The 12,299-nt window shown below is 37.0% G+C and overlaps 1 protein-coding gene across 1 annotated transcript in view; it reads right to left on the minus strand.

Annotated features, from left to right (window-relative positions):
* TMPRSS15 (transmembrane serine protease 15) overlaps positions 1-12,299 on the minus strand; it is a gene marked incomplete at both ends in the record, with an annotated part of 146,724 nt that overhangs the window by 14,121 nt on the left and 120,304 nt on the right. Inside the window, 2 exons of the mRNA XM_079705404.1 lie at positions 8,471-8,645; positions 9,370-9,419. Coding sequence (XP_079561530.1) covers positions 8,471-8,645; positions 9,370-9,419 — 225 coding nt within the window. The remainder of the gene's footprint in view (positions 1-8,470; positions 8,646-9,369; positions 9,420-12,299) is intronic.

The raw sequence follows: 12,299 nt of genomic DNA on the forward strand, positions 1-12,299 counted from the left end.
CAAACAGCACATTAAAAAGATCATACACCATGATCAAGTGGAGTTTATCCCAGGAATGCAAGGATTCTTCAATATATGCAAGGCCATATATGACAAACCCACAGCCAACATCATTCTCAATTGTGAAAAACTGAAACCATTTTCACTAAGATCAGGAACAAGACAAGGTTGCCCACTCTCACCACTATTATTCAACATAGTTTTGGAAGTTTTAGCCATGACAATCATAGAAGAAAAATAAATAAGAGGAATCCAAATCGGAAAAGAAGAAGTAAACCTGTCACTGTTTGCAGATGACATGATACTATACATAGAGAATCCTAAAGATGTTACCAGAAAACTACGAGAGCTAATCAATGAATTAGTTAAAGTAGCAGGATACAAAACTAATGCACAGAAATCTCTTACATTCCTATACTCTAATAATGAACAATCTGAAAGAGAAATTAAGGAAACACTCCCATTTACCACTGCAACAAAAATAATAAAATACCTAGGAATAAACCTACCTAAGGAGACAAAGAAGCTGTATGCAGAAAACTATAAGACATTGATGAAAGAAATTAAAGACAATACAAACAGATGGAGAGATATACCACGTTCTTGGATTAGAAGAATCAACATTGTGAAAATAACTATACTACCCAAAGCAATCTACAGATTCAATGCAATCCCTATCAAACTACCAATGGCAGTTTTCACAGAACTAGAACAAAAAATTTCACAATTTGCATGGAAACACAAAAGACCACAAATAGCCAAAGCAATCTTGAGAACAAAAAATATGCTGGAGGAATCAGTCTCTCTGACTTCAGAATATACTACAAAGCTACAGTAATCAAAACAGTATGGTACTGGCACAAAAACGGAAATATAGATCAGTGGAACAGGATGGAAAGCCTAGAGAAAAACCCACGCCCATATGGTCAACTTATCTTTGATAAAGGAGGCAAGAATATACAATGGAGAAAAGACAGCCTCTTCAATAAGTGATGCTGGGTAAACTGGACAGCTACACATAAAAGAATTAAATTAGAACATTTCCTAACATCATACACAAAAATAAACTCAAAATGGATTAAAGACCTAAATGTAAGTCCAGACACTATAAAACTCTTAGAGGAAAACAGAGGCAGAACACTCTATGACATAAATCACAGCAAGATCCTTTTTGACCCACTTCCAAGAGAAACAGAGACAAAAACAAGAATAAACAAATGGGAGCTAATGAAACTTAAAAGTTTTTTCACGGCAAAGGAAACCATAAATAAAATGAAAAAACAACCCTCAGAATGGGAGAAAATATTTGCAAATGAAGCAACTGACAAGGATTAATCTCCAAAATATACAAGCAGCTCATGCAGCTCAATATCAAAAAAAGAAACAACCCAATCCAAAAAGGGGCAGAAGATCTAAATAGACATTTCTCTAAAGAAGATATACAGATTGCCAACAAACATATGAAAGGATGCTCAACATCACTAATCATTAGAGAAATGCAACTCAAAACCACAATGAGGTATCACCTCACACCAGTCAGACTGACCATCATCAAAAATTCTACAAACAATAAATGCCAGAGAGGGTGTGGAGCAAAGGGAACCCTCTTGCACTGTTGGTGGGAAAGTAAATTGATACAGCCACTATGGAGACCAGTATGGAGGTTCCTTAAAAAACTAAAAATAAAACTACCATATGACCCAGCAATCCCACTACTGGGCATATACCCTGAGAAACCATAATTGAAAAAGAGACATGTACCACAGTGTTCATTGCAGCACTACTTACAATAGCCAGGACATGGAAGCAACCTAAATGTCTATTGACAGATGAATGGATAAAGATGTGGCACATAAGTACAATGGAATATTACTCAGTCATAAAAAGAAACGACATTGAGTTATTTGTGGAGAGGTGGATTGACCTAGATTCTGTCATACAGAGTGAAGTAAATCAGAAAGAGAAAAACAAATCCCATATGCTAACACATATATATGGAATCTAAAAAAAAAAAAAAAGGTTCTGAAGAACCTGGGGGCAGGACGGAAATAAAGACACAGACATAGAGAATGGAATTGAGGACACAGGGAGGGGGAAGGTAAGCTGGGATGAAGTGGGAGAGTGGCATGGACATATATACACTACCAAATGTAAAATAGATAGCTAGTGGGAAGAAGCCACACAGCCCCGGGAGATCAGCTCAGTGCTTTGTGACCTCCTAGAGGGGTGGGATAGGGAAGGTAGGAGGGAGGGAGTCGCAAGAGGGAAGAGATATGGGGATATATGTATATGTATGCTGATTCACTTTGTTATACAACAGAAACTAACACAACATTGTAAAGCAATCATACTCCAATAAAGATGTTTAAAAAAATAGAAAGAAAAGAAAACACTATATAAAAGCTTTCCCCCATCGATTATAAGTTTTCCTGAAATATAGTTTGTTTAGGAAAGCAAGAATAAACTTAATTCTTTCCCTTAATTTCCAACTTTCAAAGTAGAAAACTGGAGCACCAGCACTCCCAGTGGTGACAAATGAGTTGTGTGTATTTTATGGAGGGACAGAGAAAGCCTCTCTGTGTTTGAGCACAACTGATATTTGGTTAAGGTTATTCCATCAATTGTAGACACATTCTTTAAATGCTCAGAGTGGCGTGTTTGGGGCCTGTAGGCTCTCTTCGACCTGGGTTTGGGGGCTTCTGCCATACTCCACCAGTCTGGGAAAGCTTCCTCCCCTTCCAGCTGTGCCTTTGAATGGGGGATTGGATATGGAAATCTGGCACTGGGGTGCTCACTGTTCCTGGGATGTCTTTGTATGTAAGTTTTATAGTCTATACTGGTATGAAATACACATTCAAAATAAAACAAAGTCATGGTGCTAAAATAAATAAATAAATAAAATAAATAAATAAAATGGTAGGGCAGAGACTTTATGTGGGACGATCTGATTTTAGGGGCTTCCCTTGCACCAGGATACTGGGGAGCCTCATGTAGCTATGGGCAGGTTCTGTGGGAGGGACTGAGAACATGAGGAGCAGGTTGGGAGGCAGGAGAGGGAGACATTCCCGCTGCCGTTGGTTACCTGGGCTCAGGTAGGGGAGGATGTCTCTGCTCCTAGTGATTGGTGGCAGCTCCTTAACTCTCCAGGTGCTGGGCCAGGAGGGCATTATGTGCTGCAGAGGCCCTGTTTGATTATCAAAGTTCTTCTCACTTTCCCTTTTCCAGGTCAGAGGAATCAGTACTTTGGCCAAGTTGGACATAATGATAATTTCAGATGCTCTGACAGCACCCACTTCCACTGTCCTTTGGGACTCCCCTGCCCGCTTTGATCTGTTCAGGAAGAAGGGGTAGGGTGAAATCTCCCCGCTATCCCGTCTCTGAGCTTCTTTCTCTGAGGACAAAGACTTGAGAATACAGAAGTCATAGCCAATGTTACTTAAATTTTATGAAGCAACTGAGAAATTTGCTAAAAATTCAGATTCCTAGTTTCTAGCTCTGGAGATTCTAATTTGGAAAGTTGGCATGGGACCCAAGAATCCATACTTTGTAATCACTGTTGGGATACTGAGCAATATAAAATCCTTCTAGCTTTTCCATTCATCCAAAACCAAGAAATGGGGGAAGAAAGCCTTCCGAGAAATCATTGCAGGTGAAGAAAAGGGACTTAATTATATTTCAAAATATTCTTGTTTCAAAGCATCTACATTCCAAAAAAGCAAGGAGAAGCTATAAGACAGAAGACAGGTGGGGATAGGAACAGGACATAATCCCATTGGATAGGCAGACCCCAATTCAGCTGAGGCTAAAGATGGCAGAAATAGCTTACCTTTAGATAGAGAAAATTGGCTGAATTTCTGCTACATTTCACCTTTGCCTGTTCTGTCCAGAGTGTTTTTCTCAGTAGCAAGGGAAAGAAAGGTACAGTTTGATAGGAAACAGAAAGACATGTTCCTGACTTCTGTAACCTCAAAGCCTAGCATACTCCTTGTCACACAGTAGATGCTCCATAGATGTTGCACCGGATAGGATGAACTAGCGCTGCCCCACTCTATATTGCTCTGTGCTGGGTTGTAAATAACTTCACTACTCTGAGCATAAGACTGTCCATTTGTACATGGAATTTTCATTGTGGTGGGAAGTAAATGTGGTAAGATAATTATGATAGAGCAACATAATATGCTAAAAGGAAAAAAAAAGATCAATGGGACCCGATACTATAAATTGAAAATTTTTTATATTCTACCATTACTAGTGGTGGCATAAAGCAACCTCAGCAAGTTTGCTTACCACCAATCCCAATCTTTACCCACAGCACAGAGCTTTTGGTCTCTATTAATCATTCTCCAATGAATGGGAAAGGATTCCTGAGAGAATAGCCAACTCCGTTTTTTAAAGGCAAGTAAAATTTAGAATGCCCCTGAAATGTGGTGGTATTGTCAGAGAGCAAGAAAATTTTCAAGAATATCAGAGGTAATTTTTAAAGAATAAAGGAGCCACATTAAATGGGATAAAACTAGCTAGCTTCAACAATTTGGGCATCATATAATAATCATAATAATTATCCTAATTAATAACATACACTGTTAATGAAGGCCCATGGGTCCATAAAGAAACTCAAAAGCAAAAAAGCAAAGTGTGTAAAAGGCAGTTGTATTGTGAAAGGAGGGTGGACAGGGAGGATGTGTTCAATTATTAGTCTTTATTTTGAGTAGGGACAAGATTGTCATACATGTGAGTATTTTTATTTCATTAAGTAGAAGCATGTTTTTAAAATAAAGGTATGCATTTATTTGTTTAAGTGTAATAAAAGAGAAGTAAGTACAGGGAACCAGGAGTAAGCCAAATAATCCTCAGCATTATTTGACATGGTGGATTATTTCTAGAAATTTAAGGAATCACCTTTGAGCTCGTTTCTTCACTTGACTCCCAGCCAGGACTATCCACGCACTTGTGATTGTCCTTTCATTTCACTCTTTGATTTTCCTTAGTTTTTCTTTCCCAGCTCTTTTCTTCTCAAAAATCTAAATATTTAGAATACTCTACAATTCTGCCTTCCACCTTCTTCTCTTCTTCATTAACAGTAATTCCATAGATGATCTCATCCAATGCCATGACTTTAAATACCAGAAATATGCTGAAAACTTCCAAATTTGTGTTTTAATTCTTGACTTCTCCTCTGAACTTTAGATTCGCGTACCTATGTGCCAATTGGCCAGTAAACACCACTTGGACTCTGGTAGGAAGTCTCAAGTTTAATATATAGAAATCAGAACTTTTATTCCCTTTCTAATCCTGTTTCTTCCCATTTTGCTCATCTCAATAAATGATATCAACACTCATCCTGTTGCTCAGACCCAAATCCTTGGTTCTTCTCCTTATCTATCTGTGATCACTAGCGAGTTTAGATAGCTCTAAGCATCTGAACTTACTAATGAGATCCAGACATTTGTCCAGCTTCCTCAGCCATAATCTTAGGGCCACCACTGTTTCGTTTTAACTGGTCCCCCCAATTTTATCCTTGCTCCTCTCAGCAGTCTAATCACCACACAGATGCCTAATTAGATAATGTCACTCTTCTGCCTTCTAAATTGTCTCACTTCCCATTTACCATGGCCAACTGAATCCTCACCAGGGCTTAGGATCTGGTCTTGCCTACATCTCCAATCTTGTTCCTACCCCACTGTCAGTCACTTCCTGATCAACTGTGGTAGTTGGGCTTCTCAAGGTTTCTGTTTTCCTGCCCTAGACTGTAATATAAGCATTATTAGGGCAAATACTTTGTTCGACCGTACAGCACTATTATCTCCAAAACTTAGAACAATGCTTGGCACAAGATAAGTGCTCAATGACTGAATAGATATATGAAAAACAAGAAGCAATCCAGGAGCCAGAAAAATTGAGCACAACCAGTGGTCACACATAACAGCCAGGTAAAGAGAGGGGAGTTGTAAATAAAGCCATATCAGCACAAGTAGTTACATGAAATAAATAAGGAAAAAGAGGGCACAGTAATGTGATCCAAGATGATGAATTATTTCTCAAAGTAGAACTAGCTCCAGAGATCTGATGCTGGAACTTCTAGGAAATAAAACTTCTGGGTAGACTAATAATTATAATAAGATACCTGCTAACAAGAAGTGTGTTATTAAAAACAGTGTTAACAGAATAATGTCAAGGAAATGGGTTATATAATATGGGCCGTGGGTGACTTGAAGAATGCATAATTTTAAGGAGATGACACCAGTTTGCAAATTGGTAAAACCTATGAGAAAGGCAAAAATTAAAAGGTTCTAGTGAAGCAGTAAGAAATTTTTAATTATCAAAAATATGAATAGCAGGGCTTCCCTGGTGGTGCAGTGTTTGAGAATCTGCCTGCCAATGCAGGGGACACGGGTTCGAGCCCTGGTCTGGGAAGATCCCACATGCCGCGGAGCAACAAAGCCCGTGAGCCACAACTACTGAGCCTGCGCGTCTGGAGCCTGTGCTCCGCAACGGGAGAGGCCGTGACAGTGAGAGGCCCGCGCACCGCGATGAAGAGTGGCCTCCTTTCTCCACAACTGGAGAAAGTCCTCGCACAGAAACGAAGACCCAACACAGCCAGAAATAAATAAATAAATTTATATATATATATAAAAATATGAATAGCAACTCAAGCTTGAAATTCATTGGAAAAGGAGTCAAGATCTATGCTATAACCAAAAACCAATAAGTCACTAATCTAATCTTGAAATCTCTACTCGCCTAGGAAAATGTTCTTCCTTTTTTGATCTGTAAAAATTACTATAATCTTGAAAAAGTATTATAGTATTTCTGCAACCTGAAGAAGACAATTTATTAGCTGATCTCCTAAAGCCATAAAAATAGGTAGATAAATAGAGAAATTAACTAAACCCATGATGTTTATTTTTTAGAGTAGGTTTAAGTAGAAATGAAATAATTTTTAAAATATTATATTTGGGTAGATTCTGTATCCTAGACCTATTTAGTATGTTTGAGGCATTAAAAAGAATCCAAATTTTAAATTGTAATTTCACTATCAGTTAATTAGGTGATGTTATTTTATAGTCAATACTGATTAAAAAGTTGGTTTTCAGAGTTTTATTAGTGCAGTTAAATTAATTTAGCACTAAATAGAGTATAAATAGTAGTCTGTATTTCTTGCCATACCCCCAAACACCTCATTATGAAATCATCTACTTCAGAAATGTTAACACCTATTTCAAGAAATCATTTTAATAAGAAATGAGGTAATCCATATGGTGCATTTGGTCTTCTCTGAAGAGCAAGTTAAAGAATGGAAGATTGGCAAGAAGCTTCTCTATGGGTAATTTCATCATTGATATATGTCTATTCAATAGATGTGATCCAGACTGGAAATCTATAAATGACCAGCCCACCCACCATGGTGACTGAATAGTGGTCCCTTCTGGGGTCCACTTCAGGGATGGTGATGACTGGGAAGGGGTATGAGAGGAATTTCTAGGTGATAGAAATGTTTTATGTCTTGATAGGAGTGTGGGTTATACAGGCTGATGCATTTTCAAAACTCATCAAGTTAGATACTTAAGATTATGCATTTTTTTGCTATATATCAGTGGGAAAAAATGAAAACAAGCATTAAACTCCAGTTGGTAGGTTTGCTTTACACAGTGGTATGGGTTCACAATTTTCAAACTACTTTTCCATTCTAAGCTCGAGCAAATCCATAGATATTTTGTGGACAGCACAAGTAAGATAAGAGCTACAAATATAGAAGGAAAAAAGACTAGGAGGTACCCTATGGTATATTATTTGAATTAGAGCTATCCTTATGAGTTCATATTTGTATGTACAGAGCTACGTCCATTGAGAGGGTCTAGAATGGCTGCTCTAGAGGGAGAAGATAAATTCTAAAATTCAGCATGTATTTTGTCATATCAAAAAAAGAATTCGACATGGTTGATGTTAGTTCTAAGGTTTAGTTACAGTTAGCATCAAAATAGATCTGACTTGAGAAGTAAGGAAACATTTTTATGCTAATTCAGAGCAACGTGCTTACACATGAATTTCAAAGGGCACACCTTTTAATTTGTAACTTGAAGGCTATCTATGCATGCTTTTTTTGACATTGACACTTTGCTGATAATAAATGTTGTCCTAATTGGCTGATAACCAGCACAATTTATATAGTGAAAACTAATTTTATACCTTAAAAAATGCTTACCTTGTAAATAGGTGGAAATTTCAATTTTTATGTGTGTATGAACTATAATACTTGATCCAAGGGTCTAATGAAGAATAAATTTTAATTATACTTTCTCTATTTTTATACATGATTTTAATGGGAAAATGATTGGAAAGTTTATAATGTTATAAACAGCAGGAACATTTCCCTGATGGGAGGGTTTGGGGAGGCTGCCTGAAATGGGATGCACAAGTGTCTGCTGGGGTCACCTCGTTGGGGAGGGGCCAGCTGTGATATCACACTCACCCATACACGCAGTGGGCGGCCGACACCAGCCAGTCACTGCTGACCAGAGAAGCCCCACAGCGCAGCTGGTCGTTATAATACAGAGCAACGATCCAAGGCCAGGCTCCTTCTCGGGAATTGCTTCCTCCAACGATCTTTGGGCTAATTTCCTGAGCCACCAGTTTTTTTCCACACGCTATTAAGATAATTGAAGAAAGAGCTTCTAGTTAATTTTGGTGGATTTCCTCTGGTCATGAAAATTGAATGGATCACTGCAAAATAACTTTAGGTGACTTAGTGACTCTAAACAGAATGATTGTGATGACTGAATAGGAAACACTGATGCCACTGCTTCTGCCACCATCTTCAGTAAAACCAAAAGACAGTCTTCATAATGTATGGAGATTCCTTACTGATGTGCTGCAATTGACACTCCCTGTAGATCACAACAACAGGCTGAGAAGACTCAAGTTTCAAAGTGACATACAGGGTGATATTGGAGAAAACTGTACGCAGGCATGTTGACAGTTTTCATTGTTGCCATTGGAGTAAATCTCAGGAGCTTGAATGATGGAGGTATTATTACACAGAGAAGCTCAGGGTGGTGTAATTTCAAGGCTTCATTACAGTACTCCCATAAGTATTAAGTGTACGTTTTTAAAATTTTCACATATCACGGGGAAATTTAAAATTGACTCATAAAAAATAATCTTTTTCAAGACTTCAAAGGACATGGAAATTTGTGAAGTATAATACCTTACTTCTTAAATGCCTTTTTAAAATTCTGCCACCTCTGTCTGTGTTATCTACTATTAATGAAATTTTGTGCACATCCTTTTGGGTGTATCAATAAATTTAAAAAAATAAACAGAATTTTAAACTGAAGGCTTGAAAGAGAACAGGAGGAAATATTTACTTACATTTATGGTTACATTGTAACAGAATCAGTGAATCCTCTAAGCACTCTTTACTGTAATAGAAGAACAACTGTATTTCAAAAATGGTGCACACAAAATTTAAAGCAAAACATAGTGTAAGTTGTCCTATTTTTTTCTCTTTAGTAAAATGAACTTTTAAATGTGTCATACATAAAATGCACAGCAGAAAATACTCAAAGTCAAATAAAGCTGAGTTCGTATCTTTAACTCTACTGCTTACTCCTCATGTGATTTTGGATAAGTTGCTCAATATCCCCAAGACTCAGTTTTAACATCCATAAAACAGGGGCAATAGTACTTTATTGGAGTTTTGTGAGATGTAAATAAATATTTGCAATGGAATTATTATTGTGCATTACACACAATGAATACTTGATGAACGGTAGCTACTGTTAGTTTCTGTGAACCAACCTTGGATTTCACCGTTCTATAATACAGAATATGTTTCAGTATTGCTATCAAGACAACTATTCAGGGCCCCAAACTGTGTGTGAGTCTGTTTACTTTATTCAGGGAATTCAAGGATGAATGAATCATGAGTCCTGCTTTCAAGGGAGGCAGACATGTAAATATAAAATAAAGGGCAGGCATAAATAATTAAAAACTCAGTACCCATTTAAATATTTGGATACCAACTTTTTTCAAAGCCAAGAATTCTAAAGAAAAATTAAAACAAAGAAAAAATTTTAAATGTGTTATACTTACTAACCACTAGAGATCAGTATAACACAAGGAATTAAAGTACTTGCCCACACCTTTCCCTGATGGCAGCTACTGTAGCTGTCGTTTGCATTAAAACACACACATATAATTTTAACGGTTTCTATTTACATATTTAACAACACCTATTGTGCATGTTTCTTCGGTGCTTGAAATTTTAGGGAAGAACAAGTCAAAAAACACAAAACATGACCCAAGATGCATATGAGATCATTAAGTACAATAAAACAATTCAGTGTGTCTGGAACATACATGATAAGGATTACTTGACATTACATGCATTCATGTTGTCTGACAAATCCCCGAGAGCAGACATAGCCAATTGAGATATAAGTAACTATGCATTTTATTAATAAGCAATGTGCATGTAGGTATATCTATCTAGATATAGATATATCAATATGCATTCATAATTACCCAAAGAACAAGTCTCAGTTAACACTTCTTCTGTTATCCACCCATGGTTAGGAGAGAAGTCATTTTTAGGATGTGCCCCAGCATACTGTCAAGTTTCATTCAAACTTTCTACATCTACAATATCCATCAATGAAAACTCATATTCAAAATGGTTCATCATTTTTAGGTGTTAAACAAGTTTAAGACTCTGTGGCCTGTAAAAAATGGATGAATTTCTTTTCAGCAAGCACAGAAAAGTTTTTGGTTAACTTAATGGTTACCAGAGAATTAAACTGAGCTTAACACCTCATTCTTCAAGTGTTTTGGTTAATCAAAATTTTCATACACAAACACACATGTAGGGTCTCAGTATACAGCAGTAAGTTGCTTCACCTCTGGTCAGAGTGAGCAGTGAGTACATTTGTCCAGGTACGTTATAGAGATTAGAGAAAAATAGAATAACTTTCCTGGCCTTTGGTCCTGGAGTCAGAATTAGGTCAGCCTTCTGTATGGGAAAAAAGTCAGTGCCATGATCCTGTGTCTTGCTTTCAGCCCAGTGGGACAATATTGGGATACAAATGGATGGGTTTTTATCTACTGTGTTGACAAAATGAACTGATTTCTCTCCCTATATATGCCCAACAGGTGGCCTTTTTTCTTTCTTTTTCTTTCCAGAACTGTTATTTAAAGTGATATGCTGCCTTGGAGAGTTGAGAAGTAGCAGAGTAGAATGGAAAGTGGAGGACTTTGAAGCCAGATAAACCTGGGTTAGAATCTCATGTTGCCTCCAGCTTTGTGAACGAGTCCAAGTCACTTATCAACACCAGGCTTTTCTCCTCATCCTTACAGTGGAGCCACGCTACTTAAGTCAAAGAGACTAGAAATAACCTCTGTAACATTGCAATGTTTCTGCCACAGCATCTGTCACAGGACAGGCATTCAATAAACTGTTGATAAGCACTCTATATCCTGTACCTAGCTCCATGCTTAGAACACATTGTCAATCAATATATATTAAGTCAAATTTTTTTTTTTGTTATCTAGGACTACTAGACAAAGAATTGGAGGAAAGGGAAACCCAATACTGGCAGCAGCATGAATTGTACATTTCCAGTTATATCAGGTCAATTGCTGGTACCATGTTGAATGGCCTTCTCTCAGTGGTGGGAAAATAGTAGTCTAGTCATGCATATGCCTCATAATAGGAGAAAAAAATGGGGATCTAAGTCCATCTTCATAGTTGGAAGAATCATTTTCTTTGATATCCTCTTCCTTTCCTAATTTTTTTATTATGACCACTAGTGAAAGGGTGTTTTCAAAAACACCAGATTTCATGGGGCAATAAATGTATTTCTGTAATAAATACATACATATATACATACATACATACATACTAACTAAGTGCATATATGTCTGATTTCCTGTGAACCCAGTATAAGGTTGCTAATTAAGGAAGAGACTAAGAACGTTCTGGATTATTGATGTGATAAAAGTTTCAAGTATCTTTGTGTGTAAATGGTGTCTCTTTCAAATAACATGAACATACATACAATAAAGACATCAATGTATAATGACACTGGCATTTTGTTGATAAGCATGGAATAAACTAGTTCTTATTTTAAATATGCATATAATTAATATAAAATATTCTGTACTTTTTCCTTTTTCTCTAACTGATTCTTAAATGTCTATAAAATATAAATAAGAGACATTCTCAGCATACACACTGTTCAAGATCTATAATGGTAATGCAAATTTAGACATGCTTTATAGAAAGGAAATCTAGTAGGCCACTT

This window comes from Hyperoodon ampullatus (assembly GCF_949752795.1).
Source record: "Hyperoodon ampullatus genome assembly, chromosome: 5".
In the NCBI taxonomy this organism is placed as follows: Eukaryota; Metazoa; Chordata; class Mammalia; order Artiodactyla; family Ziphiidae; genus Hyperoodon; species Hyperoodon ampullatus.